Source organism: Squalius cephalus (assembly GCF_949319135.1).
Source record: "Squalius cephalus genome assembly, chromosome: 24".
In the NCBI taxonomy this organism is placed as follows: domain Eukaryota; kingdom Metazoa; phylum Chordata; class Actinopteri; order Cypriniformes; family Leuciscidae; genus Squalius; species Squalius cephalus.
In genome coordinates, this window is record NC_137145.1 from 13053481 (window position 1) to 13066583 (window position 13103).

Here is a 13103-nt window from a genome sequence, read left to right on the forward strand (position 1 = left end):
GCGTCATTGAAATGGCGATAATTGTCGCCCCCTGCTGATCGACTTCGCAGCGGCAGTTAGTTTCCATAACAACAACGTGCAAACATTTCCGAAAAGGTCGAAAGTCGAAATAAATAGGCTAGGTAGAATAAAAAAGAAAAACTCGCAGCTCAAAGGTAAAATTGCTCTTTTACCCACAAATTATCTTACCACGGCCTGTTTAAAGGGTTAATAAATGCTGTTGTTTTGTTTGTTTTTCATATCAAGGAAAGATGTAAACTAACTTGAGTATAACTGAAAATGAGCAAGACATTAGATACAACATCTCTTGCAGAGGGCTTCATACAGTTCCAGTTAGTACGGTGCTCAATATTGTCTTAATCTAGGCTACTTTGCGTTTTTATTCTCATGACAATAGTCTATCTTCATTTATTTCTAATAGAATTCAGGTAAAAAAGAAAGAAATTCAAGATTCTAAGGATGAAATGTGCCAACTAGAAGATAAGAAGCAAAACACGATAAAGCTGGTAAGTGGTGACCCTAATGTTGGTGATGATGATGATGAAGAGGAGGAAGGCTAAATTCAAACACGCGTATCTGCAGCAGGAGCAGCTGAGAGAAGAGAAGACACGTCACGCGCTTGAACTAAATAAACAGATAAAGGAGCGGCAGAGGAACCTGGAGCAAAGACAGCAAGAAGATGAAGAGCTGGTGAAACAAGCGACTCGAGAGAACCTGGAGCTAAAACAAGAGCAAGAGAAACAACTAGAAGGTACCCGAGTGACACAAAGTTTTGAGGGAATAGTAACGTTATGTTACACTCAAAAATGAAAGTCTGTCGTCATTTAACTGTTAGCTTACTTTCTTTCTTCTGTGGAGCACACACAAAAATTATATTGGGCCTTCTTTTCAGTTAATATTCAGTAGTTATGGCCTATGGGTAGTCTTTCAAGCTTTAAAAGAAGCGTAATTTTTGATAATAAAAAAAGTATTACGAGGGCACATGACTGAAAAGAAAATGTGTAGGAATGAATAAATCGTTGATAATAAATAATGCAATATAAAAAATAAGAATAGCCAGTTGTGGTTTTCATGGTGACTTTAATTTAAGGTTGGCCTATAAAGACGTTTTTATTTTTATTTTATTTTGTTATACCAAATTTATTAATAAAACGTACCCCTGGCTCCTATGTACAAGCTAGCAAGCAGATTAACCTAGAATACGCGCTAAAGTTTCACATTAAGTTTTTCCCATAGAAAACCATAATAAAGAAAATGCTTAACATGCAATTTAGCACGTTGCGTTCAAATTCTGGGCTCACCCATGCCTGTATATCCATCATTGATCAGATTTGAATGTTTTATCATGTCTTAATTCGGTACATATGCCACGTCATATAGGGATTGTCAAAGTTTTTTTAAGGGCCCACATCAACCTAGCCCATAATCGATTGTCAAAGTTTTTTTTTTTTTTTTCGTCATCTACTGAATTTTTTCGTCAACGATACCAGGGACACCGAAACACCGGGGAACATGAAATTTGGTGGGCATGTAGCCCCACTAGACTTTTACGGAAGAATTTCGTTTCCCCCCTCCGCACTGGGCCCCCCCAAACCCAAAAAATGCAGTTTTTCCTAAATAACTACCTGAACCGTGGCACCGAGGATGAAGAAATTTTTATGGTATGTTGCTCTTAAGGGCCCACATCAACCTAGCCCATAATCACTCATTTGCGATTTGCGCCCCTCCCATAAAAAATGAAAATGCAATATTATTCTGCTTTAATCGCCCCTATCTTCAGTTGAGATGTTCAGAACTGCACCATATTTCATGTGTATGATTAACTTGACATCCTCTGGGGGTATGCTAAGTTTCGTAGAATTTCATCCATGGGGGGGGGTATAAAATAAATTCATTTATGTGCACATTTAGTGACTGTACACTCATCGGCCTGTAGATGGTGCTGTTGAGCGAAGGGTTGCTGGTTTAGGATGATACTGTCACACACACACATGCAGGAATACAAACAAACGGAAGCATGCACACACACTGACATCCACACGCACAGACACACACACACAAACACACACGCGCACACACATGTACGCACGCATACATACACGCACAGACACACACACACAGACGCACACATACACAAACACACACACATACACACACACACAGACAGACATGGACATACTACTACTTTTTTTAGGTATCAGCCATATACCCGATTTACCAATACCCAATGTGTTATGCTTGGGCAGTATACTAATGAGGTGGGTGGGACATGTTTCATGCCATGTTAGATCACATCCTGAGAGTCTACGCTTTCAGAAAATATATAGTTTATATAGTTGAATCAGTTTTCTCTTCATGGTACAGACCAAAATGTATTATGTGTACACTTTCTTCACCTAAATCCATAAAATCCCATTAATTTCAATGGGACATTTACTTAAGTGTTCTACTAGGTACAGTGGGAATGAGTTTAATTTTGTTAACATTGTTTTTTTTAAACTCTGGGACCAGGGCTACAAGATAAAACCACTTTTTTGGGGAAAAAATGTTTTTTATTTCAGTAAAACACAACAAACCCATGCCAAAGTCAGATAACTGACTTTTACCATCAACAGGTACCTCAACCGTTTGGTAGAGGTTTGTAGAAATTGAATGGGAGGGTCCTTTGAAAAAAAAATCACAGATTTTTCATACTTAGTATGTATAAGTATATTTTTTGTGGAAAGCCAGTGCAGGCCTGAGCGGCGGTCATATTTTGTACCGCCATGCGGTACATCTAGTTGTAATAAAGGTAGATTTGTGTGCCTCAGTGATCCTTTTCTTGTATGGTTTACCCGGTGTTATATTTATATTTGTCGTGTGTGCATTTGTGTGAAAGAACTACGCTGTAAGCTCGCAAGGCTGCGGGTGCAAGTGGAGGAACTGCAGATGGACCTACAGGAAAGGCTACAGTACAAAAACGAGGGCAGCATTAAAGACTATCAAAAGATAGAAAAACTGGAAAAACATATTGCCTCAACACAAATGAATTTCCAGGAGTTATCAGGTGCGTTTTCCATCCTCTGCTTTAACTTTACAGCAATCAGAACAAAAATATCTATTATGTTATCTTGCAAAATCAGCAGTTATATAATTATTATTATTTATTACCGCCCTAAATAAACTATTTCACATAACAGATGTCTGCATTTAACCAACAAGACAAATAACAGCTAAAAAATGGTTATTAATCTTAATACTGTATGTCATTATCTGGATGATCCATGGCTTTTATTTATTTATAAATTTTTTATAAAAAAAAAATGTATTTAGAAAAATCTATAAACTATCACAAAACATAAAAACAGTCGTAGATCTTCAAAGTAAAAACCAAAGTATTAAGAATCAAGTGTATGTATCTTTTGAACTGGTTTGTGTAAATTGAATAAAAATGTTTGTGGACTATGTAAACATCTGCTATATGAAAGAGCTTATTCAAGGCAGAACTAAAAAAAACGATCCATCTATTTATAGATGTATGTAAACTTATGGCCACAACATCGTTTAAATTATATAACACATAATAATTTAATAATAATAAAAAAAAAAATTCAGAACATTTTCAGAGATCTCTGGCTGCAGCTGTTGAAAAAACCATGCAAAAGGAAGCACAGAGTATCAAGGATATAAATCATCTTGCCCTTAAGGTACTGCAGTCTGCTGACACATTGTCTAGCATGTATGTTCTGAGGTACTGAAACTGTATGTTTCTTTATGTTTCAGAGAGCAGCTGAAAACCTTGATATAAACAGTAAATCATTGATTAAAGAAAATAATCAGCTGATTAAACAGGTGTGGTCTAGATTTAGGTTTTATCATACATGCATCCTATCGTACGTGCAAAGATTATAAAGTGCAGCTAATCTCCCATGTCAGGTTCCCCTATATATTAACAGGGTCGCAGTGTTGGAATCCACCGTCCAGCAGTTAGAAAAGGAAAACCTGGAACTTGTTAATTATCTTTTCCAAATACGCCATATGGATGATCTTCTGACCAGGTATGAGTTTGACTTTGAAGCTGTGTGATTTTTCTGGACCATAAAGTTTGAATTCATAGTGTTCTCTTGTTTCCCTCAGCCAAGAGGATGAATTTCTTGCGCAATCTGCTAGCGTTGGGTCCCATGACACCCGTAGTATGGACAGGAACATAATGAAAATAAGCCTCGAGGAAACATCAGGTAATCCAAACATCGCTAATAATAGCAGTGTTCAGTCTAAGAATAAAAAACAATACTTAACTGAACACCTGGTGCTTTTTACCTAAGAAGCATTGACATTTTATAACCAATAGATGGCGCCATAACAGAGTAGAAATACTAAAACAGTTAAGAAGAGTTGCACAAGTATGAATCGGGGAGAAAGCACCCATTAGCATTCCCAATCCCGAAGTATGCGATTTGAAATCTTTGTTCATCCTTCATCTTTGTTTAAGGGAGCTCAGTTGTGCCATTAGATTGTTTTGAGCCGCTCAGTTGTGCCATTAGATTGTTTTGAGCCAATCACCAGCATAGTTACTCTAGCTTGGAGACAGAAATGTGACATGACAAAGCTGATTGTCTAATGGAAAACAGTCTCAAATCCTAACAACCATTCTGAGGTGTAACTTGAAGACAAAAAATGATACTATAAAAAGATTACAACAGTTGCCTCTTGCCTGATTTGTTAAGCTTGTAATCTTGAATGTAGAAATATTTTAAAGGAACACACTTACCTTTTGGGACTTTAGCTTATTCACTGTATCCCCCAGAGTTAGACAAGTCCATACATACCCTTTTCATCTCCGTGCGTGCTGTAACTGTCTGACGCACCCACCGCTAGCCTAGCTTAGCACAAAGACTGGAAGTAAACGGCTCCAGCTAGCATACTGCTCCCAATAACTAACTCCCAAAGCACTGCCACTTCTGCGGAGTGATTTACTCTAACTCTGAGCGAACTCTCTGCTCATCACCACGGGGCTTCTCAGGTGCCGCGAGCAAATCACTCCGCCCAAGTTGCAGTGCTTCGCCTTCTGAGAATATTGTTCCCAGTATGTATACGGTTAGATGGCGGCTGTGTCTCATGTGACCTTGTTATTTGTACACGCTGTGACTATACAAATCACAACATGTAAATAGGAAAATGTTGGCGTTATTTTTTCACTTATTGGGAGCAGTATGCTAGCTGGAGCCGTTTACCTCCAGTCTTTGTGCTAAGCTAGGCTAGCGGTGGGTGCGTCAGACAGAGTTACGGCACGCACGGAGATGAAAAAGGTATGTATGGACTTATCTAACTCTGGGGGATACGGTGAATAAGCTAAAGTCCCAAAAAGTCAGCGTGTTCCTTTAAGGCAGACAAGAGTTTAATATCACCATGTTTAAGTATTTTTGAGAACAAAAGAGAAAAACTTAATTCTTACTAATATTGCAGTTCCCATGTGAAACTTTGCATTTGCTCACAAAAGGATTGAAATATAGTCTTTCTTCCCACCTAATATTTTAGTTTTGCAAGCAAACGCAAAGATTTTCGCTCACACACAAGTCACTTTTTTTTAAACCAAGCTTTCTGTTGGTGAGAGCAGAAAATGTGCAATCGCACGGATTCTTATTGAAATTACTAGATTTTGCCTGCGAAATTTTGCTGAGCAACAGTAACAGTAACAGTAAAGGTTTCTCCGCAAAGGTTTGTCAGCAAAAACTAGTCATTCAGATAAAACATCCAATTGTGTGGATTCCTGTGTTTCGCAAATGTTTCGAGTTGGTCACATGGATTCACCACGTTGACCAACAGAAAGCTGCTTGGTGTAAAGTTGACTTCTGTGTGAACTGTGCTTCATTCATCTGTACACCATTGACAACAGAAAATAGACCTTTTACGTCTGGGAAATTTTGCTAATGTGAATATACCTATTACTCAAATCAATAACCGCCATTTTAAAAAAAAACATAGGAAATATGCTACATGCTAAAATACCAATTTTCTTCTGAGATTCAAGACTACAAACTGACCAGCTCCATTTAATTAGCACTAAACTCTTCTTTGACCAACTAAAATTAAACAAAGCAATAAGACTTTTTATTGTAATTATATAAGTACAACACTTTAAATAATCTACCACAGCCCAGTATTACCAGTTTGGGAGACTTGTATAGCTCTCTGAATACCGGTACTGTTCAGCCCTCTCTAAATGCTCCCAAAGTAGAGGAAGTCATGTCATTATATACACAATACATTACAGGGCAGCAATGTTTTCATTAGCGCTCAAAACTTCATGTCCTCAGCAGTTTAAACTTAATGGCCTCTGAGTGCACGTTTATAGAGCCAACAGCCTCACACCTATTTTATACATTGACATTAGCCATCAAATATTTATCAATCACTCATAATGTCAATTTTATTCCAGCATTGGTCAACAGACCCCCGTATTCCCTCCAGCTGTTAGAGAAAGCTGAAGAGGCTCAACAGGAAAGAGATGTTACCGCCTGTGATGGCACAACTCCTTCCACCCCACCTGACCTCAACGAGATGTACAGTTGTCAGACTACTTTCACGGTAAATATATTGTACTACATTCATAGACAATGCTAGCTGTGTTCGCTCCACCTAGTCACATGCAAGAGTGAAGATGGCATCAATATACAGTCATTCATTTTTGATTAGTAACGAATGCATGACTAATAACACCTCCGACGATCTGTTTATGACAGATATTATCCGGTAAAATACAAATAGGCCCTTCTCAGTGGCACATAAGGCCTGTGGAAACACAGTGTCTGATTTTCCCACTGCCAGTTCCAGGCATCATGGGCTAGAATATAGATGAAATGAGCACGGATGGGGAACAGTCACCGCCCTTGTTAATGAAGCCAAACTTAAACCCGCTTTAAGCTTGCTGCGTTTGTGTTTAGGGGGCGATGCATCTGGACTTGCTGGGGCAGAGACTGTTGTGCGTGATAGGTGAAGCATCCCCCCTGCACCCACCACCGAACAACCCTGTGGATGTGAGTGAGGAGATGACCTTTGACCTGTTGCAAACTGCAAAGTGGCCGATTACAACAAAGATCATCAATAGAAAGTTTCAGCATTCAGCTTCACAGTCTGAAGAATCTGATGTATCTGTATACAACACCTGTGAAATTCAGCAGTTGTTAGATAATTAAAATACAAGAATGTTAAATAATTTCCAGGGATTCCAAAAAACTAATATATATATATATATATATATATATATATATATATATATATATATATATATATATATATATATATATATATATACACACACACACACACACACACACACACACATATATACACCAACAACAACATTACATAAAAAAAAACAACCAAAAAAACTGGTCAACAAGAAACACTTAATTCTGTGGAAGATGCACTTTATTTGAAAATCACCCAAATTCTGCTTCATTTTTGTTGTTGTCATATAAACAAAATAGAATCTGCAGGGATGATGCAGTAAATATGCAAAATCAATGGATAGAATCGCCCTCATATTTGGACCACCCTTTGTGTACTTTCCTACTGGACAGGGCCTGTTTTATGTACACTGAGCACTGATCAACAGTGCCCCCTTTCTTCGCACTACAGGACCTACAGCTAGACACTACCGACCCCATCCAATACCGACAGCAACCTGCGTTTCTCACTCACATTTACACACTCGCACCCACAAACACACACGAAACTGCTTTTGGGTGGCCCGAAAACAAAGGCGACTCTGCACATTCAGGTTGAAAAGGCAGCCATATAACTGTCAAATGTAAAATAATGACATGCCAAGCAGAAAGCAATACAGATCTTCCCCAAATGCAATGCCGCTGAATCACAAATGTAGTGCTTTGCTAAATGCTCCCTCACAAAACCCCCCCACCCGGGGCACAGAACTGACTATGTGGCATAATGATTTGTATATTTTATCCTATGTTTGTTACAAATGGAGGGCAGTGAGCGTTTGAGCAACAAAGAAATTGCACTAGACATACAACTGCTTCTGAGAATACTTAGTGCTGTATCAGTCAGTTTATAGGTGTCCATTTCCCCCATTTTTTATATTATATATGTGTATTATATATATATATATATATATATATATATATATATATATATATATAAAATAATTCAGTCACTCAAATCCAAATTATACAACCAATCATACCCATATGAACACATAATTCGAAACACCTCCCATAAGGAAGAGCTTAAAAGAAAAAGAAAAAAGTCCTCAGTGGGTAAATCATAAATAAATACAGACAATACACAAGGAATGTCTACTGCAAATGTCATAACATAAAAAATAGAAATAATAGAACCCGATGTTAGAATTTCTAATTGGAGATGGTTAAATCAGGTAATGCTTGCTTGATGATCGGATAAAGACAACTTCACCCAAATCCCCGATCCCTCGGTTCTCCATTCCATGGAAAAAAGTGAAGCTGTGTTTGTGAAAACCCACCACATTCTTGCACTCTTTCAACACCCTTGTGTTTCGTTACAGACGCAGATCGGTACAATAACTGTTACCGCGTTAGACAAATTACAAAATGAGCGCGCTGTGTCCTCCATATATGGGCAACAAAGTCTTACCCCTCCCAACCCCACCCATCGTATCCCATAATGCCCCTCCCACCCCTCCCTCTGATTCCTGTACAGGTTTGTACTGGGGCAGAACTCTCCTTGAAGTGCCGAACATCCAACTGGAGAGAGATTAAAGGTTTGAGATTTGCCGTATAATTCATCCTTGGGAAGCGTCGACCCTCCTTCACCTACATGAACTGCATCTGGAATCAGAGAAACACATATTACTGATGCCATCAACAGACATTTCAGGACTTGTTTCTGTATATCTGACATTTGATTTTATAACACATTATAATAACAGAACCATTATGACACTCTCCAGGGCAATATGTTTGGATGTTTGTTGGATGACTGACTGAATATTCTGATTTTAGTCACATAATGAACTGAATATGCAAATGCATCGAGTAAAGCAACAAATCATTGATGAGATGAGTATATGAGGCTGCAACTCAAGATAACCTTGAAAAATTATTCATTTAAAGGGGTCATATCACTTTTTCCAATTTTATTTGACAAAAAAACCCCATTACTAATGCATTAAATAACCAATGTTTTCTTAAGCCCAAAGTATACTACAATTTTCACGCATAGAGTACAGTGAACGACATTTCATCATAAGCATAGTACGCATGTACTGTACATGCACAGCCAGATTTTTCTACTGTACACTTAACTCATGCTATGCTGAGTTCGACAGATTTCAGTCACCGAGCACCACAAACAAAACAGCAGCCGCCTTTTACAGTTCCTCCTGAACCAAAACAACCAGCTGATGATGTGTTCACAACATAACTACAGTAATCTGAAAGAGATGGAAACCTCTGAAACCTTATTGTAAGAGCCATTTGGTCTTTATTTAAACCTTATGTAAGTGTGTGTCCAGTAGGGGTCTCTCTTTTGGGTAATTGGTTGCTGCATATAGGTAGGAACCTTCCTTCAGGTGACATGTGTTGCTGGAGGGAAGGTGCACACAGTTTTTTGACCGCTAAGCTATGCTACACTGTATGCCATGCTGAGGAAATCTGTATTGGTGAAGGACTTGGAACTGTGGATTTATTGACTGTTTGTTGGACTCTTGCTTACTAGAAATGAGGACCAGTCACGGTAAAATAAATCTACAATGTAAGCATATTAACTTGGTGTGGACATTGCAGTGAATAACACCCAAGCGAGCGCGTCCATTAACAAGCACCTTCCAGCAGCCATCAGCTGCTTAAAGTAATTGACTTGGCTGCTTACATTTAGTCAAAAAACTGTTTTTACTCAAAAGGAACTGAGTTTACCTATTTTTGCATTGGAGTCTCATCATCTGTTGAACGAGATTGAGTGGAATATTGGAGGAACTTTGTATCGATTTCGTTTACATCTGAGATCAGCTGCGGCCACGACAGGAGGACATCGCATATCTGTGGATTATATGTGTGCGTCTTTGCTTTTGGGTCAGGGACCATCTACCAGCGCATGGAAAGATACTGGAGCTGCTCTACAAACTTCAGCAAAGGAGCGAGCTTTTGTTCATATGGCGCCCAACGTGAAGAGGTATGTTTAGTAGCGCTACTTATTGTTGAATGGCCATTTAACTTTCTGTGCACACAACATGGGGACATAAATCCAATGCATTGGTGGTCAAAGAGTATAACTAACTTTGCGAACTAGATTCACTGTTGCTTCGATTGTGCTTTGAAAACGGTAGATTATGGAGCCTGCTGAAACTGAGCACAGGCCTATGGAAGCGCTTCAGTTGAACAATGGCGTTTTTACTGATGTTGATGTTCAAATGGACAAACAAAAACGTGTTGTGAAATTAACTCCTAAAGCGTATGTAGAAAAGGTTGAAAGGTTGCAGAGTGATAGAAAATCTGTATTAACTAAAGCTACTAATTTAAGGAAAAAGATACAAGGTCTGATGCAACAAAGAAATGTAAAAGAGGTGCAAAGTGCTTTTGTTGATCTTTTGGATTTGTGTGATGAAGTAAAAGGTATTCATGGTGCTTTGATGGGTATGTTACCTGAAAGTGAGAAGGAAAAACATGACACATGGTTTAAGGCAAAAATGATTGTAAATAATGATTTTATTTCTGAAATCAAAATGTGGGTATCATGTAATGAAAATGTTGAAATTACTACAACTGAGGTCATGAATGACAATGTTGATGGGGTCAATCCAGATGATAGTATTTCAAATGTTGGTAGTAGACATCCAAGTAAAATGAGTACAAGCAGTAGTGTTTCTTCTGCCAGAATTATAGCTGAGGCAAATAAGGCTGCACTGCTTGCTCGTATGTCAGCTTTAAAGGAAAGACAGGACTTGGAGGAACAAGAGCAGATGATTAAGAGGAAAAAGGAGCAACTGGAACTAAAAGCAATGCTATTAGAATCCAATGCTAAACTTGCAGTTCTAAAGGCCGCTGAAAGTCGCAGTGTTTCTAATGCCTCTCATGTTGTGAAGTCTCAATTGGAAAAGGAAGAAGGGAAAGCATCTGCAACCATCTTAAATCCAATGGCAGAGGAGTTTGAACTTGTTGGCTGTAGCAAAACTGCAAATAAAGTACCAGCAGTGGATCCCTCTTTGATGTCTTCTGTGCCATATCAGGAAATTCGTCAGCAGCCTTGGCATGAATGTATGGACTCAGAAAGGTGGAATTCCCAGCATGCATTAGGAGACACATCAGTTCAACCTCATAGACCTTTTGTATCTGAAATGATTCCTCGACCCACATCAGTTCAATATGGACAACAAGCATCTGAAATGATTCCTCGACCCACATCAGTTCAATATGGACAACAAGCATCTGAAATGATTCCTCGACCCACATCAGTTCAACATGGACAACAAACATCTGAAATAATTCTTCGGCCACAAATGCAGAGTCAGTATGGTGACATTGGCACTATAATGCAAAGGCAAAATGAAATAACATCAGCTCTTGTCCAACAGCAACGTTGTTCCTCTTTACCAGCCAGAGATATACCTTTATTTGATGGAGATCCTTTTCAGTATGTTTCGTTTATCAGAGCATTTGAAAAGGGAGTGGAGGAGAAGACAAGCGGTAGTGATTGTTTATATTACTTGGAACAGTTCACCAGGGGGCAGCCACAAGAGTTGGTACGTAGTTGCCTGCACATGACTCCGGACCTTGGATATGCTAAGGCAAAACAGTTGTTGCAAGAACATTTTGGCAATAAGTACAAGATTGCCACTGCTTATCTGGAAAGAGCCTTGTCTTGGCCCGCAATAAAAGGCGAGAATGTCAATGCTTTGCAATCGTATGCCCTTTTTCTGCGTGGTTGTTGCAACGTCAATGAGGAATTGCAATACCTTCAGGAGTTAGATATGCCAAGCAATATGAGAGCTATTATATGTAAATTGCCTTTCAAGATCAGAGAGCGGTGGAGAACTGTCGCACATAATATTCTGGAAAATACTCAATGTAGAGCTTTGTTCAAAGATCTTGTGAATTTTATTGAAAGACAGGTGGGCATCCTAATGGATCCTTTGTTTGGTGACATTAGGGATCTGCCAACTATCACAAGACCTGTTAATCGACCAAGGCTATGTCCAGAAGGCAGAGTTAAGGGAAACATCTTTGCCACTAACATTGCACCAGTGGAATCTGGTGAAACCTCTAAGAATATGAGGACAGAGTTGCCACCAAACAAATCTAAAGTGATTCCATTATGTGTGTGGTGTGCTAAGCATCATGTCCTGGAGTACTGTCAACAATTCAAAAGGAAGAAGCAAAGGGAAAAGATGGACTTTCTAAAGGAGAAAGAGCTTTGTTTTGGTTGCTTAAATGCTGGGCACATGAGTCGTAATTGTGACAAACGGTTGACTTGTAGGATATGTAGTCGGCACCATCCCACTGTGCTTCATGTTGACAGATATACGGCCAATTCAGAGGAGGCGGATGCATGCAAGTTCGTAGGATCTGCCGAAACATGTGGTCATACAGGGGCCGGAAAAGATCGCTGTCTGCTTTCTATCTTACCAGTTCAAGTCAAGGCCAGTAAAGGAGATCAGATAATCCAGACGTATGCATTCCTGGATCCTGGCAGTTCTGCGACTTTTTGTACTGAAAGTCTTATGCAGCGGCTTAATCTTTCTGGTAGAGGAACTCAATTTCTGTTACAAACTATGGGACAGGAAAGAGTTGTATCAGCATACGCACTCTCAGGTTTGGAAGTGTCTGGTATTGATGGTAACATCTTCTATCAGCTCCCACAAACGCTCACACAGAAACAAATGCCTGTAAGTTCTGACAACATTGTGTCTAAAGGAGATTTGTCTAAGTGGCCTTACCTGGCAAAGGTTAAAGTTCCCCGCATAATGGCTAACGTTGATTTGTTGATTGGAAACAACGCTCCTAAGATGTTAGAGCCTTGGGAAGTCATAAACAGCCATGGGAATGGCCCTTATGCTATGAGAACGGCATTAGGTTGGGTCATCAATGGTCCTTTGCATGCAGGTAGCTTTGAGGCTGAAGACTGTT

At 39.1% G+C, this 13103-nt stretch overlaps 2 protein-coding genes across 23 annotated transcripts in view; one reads left to right on the forward strand and one right to left on the reverse strand.

The window, feature by feature from the left end:
- Nucleotides 1–53: 53 nt before the first annotated feature.
- On the forward strand, nucleotides 54–7189 carry ccdc83 (coiled-coil domain containing 83). 2 transcript variants are annotated; one of them, XM_079860395.1, is made up of 10 exons: nucleotides 54–155; nucleotides 422–506; nucleotides 583–751; nucleotides 2879–3046; nucleotides 3595–3686; nucleotides 3763–3831; nucleotides 3916–4037; nucleotides 4117–4217; nucleotides 6419–6567; nucleotides 6924–7189. In XM_079860395.1, the coding sequence occupies exons 2-10, from the start codon at nucleotides 465–467 to the stop codon at nucleotides 7173–7175; spliced, it is 1164 nt and encodes a 387-aa protein (XP_079716521.1). In that variant the 5' UTR covers nucleotides 54–155; nucleotides 422–464; the 3' UTR covers nucleotides 7176–7189. The 2 variants fall into 2 exon arrangements, with proteins under 2 accessions (XP_079716521.1, XP_079716520.1); XM_079860394.1 differs by lacking the exon at nucleotides 54–155 and adding an exon at nucleotides 233–332.
- A 358-nt stretch (nucleotides 7190–7547) lies between these two features.
- picalma (phosphatidylinositol binding clathrin assembly protein a) overlaps nucleotides 7548–13103 on the reverse strand; it is a 45749-nt gene continuing 40193 nt past the window's right edge. For all 21 annotated transcript variants that reach the window (XM_079861599.1, XM_079861602.1, XM_079861605.1 and 18 more), the window contains one exon: nucleotides 7548–8810. Coding sequence is in view for 1 of the 21 variants with exons in the window: in XM_079861607.1 (XP_079717733.1) it covers nucleotides 8796–8810 (15 nt within the window). In the remaining 20 variants the exon portion in view is untranslated. The remainder of the gene's footprint in view (nucleotides 8811–13103) is intronic.

Bases quoted from the DNA above. Each gene is read 5' to 3' on its own strand.
- ccdc83 (XM_079860394.1), top strand. From the start codon at position 280: ATGAGCAAGACATTAGATACAACATCTCTTGCAGAGGGCTTCATACAG. The intron at 752-2,878 runs GTACCCGAGTGA...TTTGTGTGAAAG, and splicing joins GCAAGAGAAACAACTAGAAG to AACTACGCTGTAAGCTCGCA. The intron at 3,047-3,594 runs GTGCGTTTTCCA...AAAAAAATTCAG, and splicing joins GAATTTCCAGGAGTTATCAG to AACATTTTCAGAGATCTCTG.